The following is a 1,603-nucleotide window of genomic DNA, read 5'->3' as shown; positions in this document are numbered from 1 at the left end:
CCTGAAGAAGATATCACAGGTTCATCAAGTTCGTCGAAATGATCCTCGATCACTTTTAGTCAGCTTTGAGAAACTCCTCTCAGCTAGCCTAGCACGTCTTTTCAAAGTGAAAGTAGCCTTGTCACCTGACCTGAATACAGCGCGCTGATTCGCTGAAATAGATTTATCGGCTTCTGTTCAAAGACAACAAGGCGCTTGTCGGCTTCTGCAGTAAAACGTGAACTCGCGATGCCTTGAAAGTGGACAAAACTGGCTTTTTTGACAAAACGTGTTTAGGGTTCAGATCGTGCTATATGTGGAGAATAATGCACGGCAATCAGCTCACTTTTATTGAAAGTGGCGTTTATCAGTGTTTGCAAAAAAACTAATAAAATATATATATATGAATTAAAATGTGTATATCATGAAACAAAAGCACTATATTTTGTTTCCATAATATTTTTTATTATTTAGAATTGCAAAGTGATTTCATAGTATTAGATAATATACACAACATTTATATAGAAATAAATAGTGCATTATTTATTTATTTTAACTTAAACACTACATTAATTTTAAATGATATGAAATGGTTTTTTTCTAATATTTTATTATTTTATATAGAAATAAATGGTGCATTATTTACAACATTCATTTCTATATAAAAATAAAATATATTATTAATATAATATAAATTATAAACATATTATAAATATAATATTTAAAATTAATATAGTGTTTAGGTAAAAAAAAAAGAGAGTAATTTATGTATATGAATTATAATATGTATATTATAAATCATTATATATAATTATTAATTACAATTAATTATTAATAAATATAATCATGAATAATGCATTCTTTAGTTGCTTATAAAGAGTACTTACTTTTAGGTTTTATATTTGCATATATATTTATATATTGCTAAAGACTGCTTCATCATGGCTGATTTGTAGATTGAATCCAAAAAGTTGCTCTGTATTTTCCTATTTTTCCTATTTCCTTTTAATTTCCAATGGAGGTCATTTTTGGCCATATAGCCTTTTCTATTTTTTATTTTGTGTTCATATACTGTAGCAAGTGGCAAGAAAGTAACAAATTTTGTATCGTTCTGATTAAGTAAAATTAAAATAAATAAATAAATACAAATAAAAGCAAACTCTGTCTAAACTGGCAGAAGACTAGCAGAGGGTTAGAGGCAGCTAACTAGGTTTAGTTCGGTAGGTTAGTGTTAGTGTCTCACCGGTCTGATGTCCTGATCCTCTTCATCGTCTCTCTCATGCGTCTGATCTTTCTCTTTCACTGCTCGCTGTTTTACTGTAAAGACGAGAGGAATCCATGTGTCATCCCCACACAACAACAAACGTCTGAATATATGGAGGAATGTACATCCTTGCTTATCTACTATACCTGTTATCTTGTTTATTGTGTTCACATTATTTTTCTACTTTGTATTAATATTTTGCTTTTATTCTAAAATTATATATTTATTTAACTTTTTTAATTATTTCAATAATTGTTAGCTTTTCACGAACAGTTTTGGAAATTCTTGGCTAGTAATTAACGTTTCTGTAACTTTTTTTTTACAAAATGCAATATCTATCTATCTATCTATCTATCTATC

The 1,603-nt window shown here is 28.4% G+C and overlaps 1 protein-coding gene across 2 annotated transcripts in view; it reads right to left on the bottom strand.

Annotated features, from left to right (window-relative positions):
- Positions 1 to 1,603, bottom strand: part of LOC107727808 (uncharacterized protein C5orf42 homolog) — an 8,745-nt gene that overhangs the window by 1,309 nt on the left and 5,833 nt on the right. For both annotated transcript variants that reach the window (XM_016537807.1, XM_016537811.1), the window contains exon 6: positions 1,223 to 1,296. In XM_016537807.1, the coding sequence (XP_016393293.1) occupies positions 1,223 to 1,296 (74 nt within the window). The remainder of the gene's footprint in view (positions 1 to 1,222; positions 1,297 to 1,603) is intronic.

This window comes from Sinocyclocheilus rhinocerous, unplaced genomic scaffold (genome assembly GCF_001515625.1).
Source record: "Sinocyclocheilus rhinocerous isolate Xijiao unplaced genomic scaffold, SAMN03320098_v1.1 scaffold42, whole genome shotgun sequence".
Classification (NCBI taxonomy): Eukaryota; Metazoa; Chordata; class Actinopteri; order Cypriniformes; family Cyprinidae; genus Sinocyclocheilus; species Sinocyclocheilus rhinocerous.
Note: the sequence above shows the minus strand (reverse complement) of the source record. Positions and strands in the feature narration are given on the sequence as shown.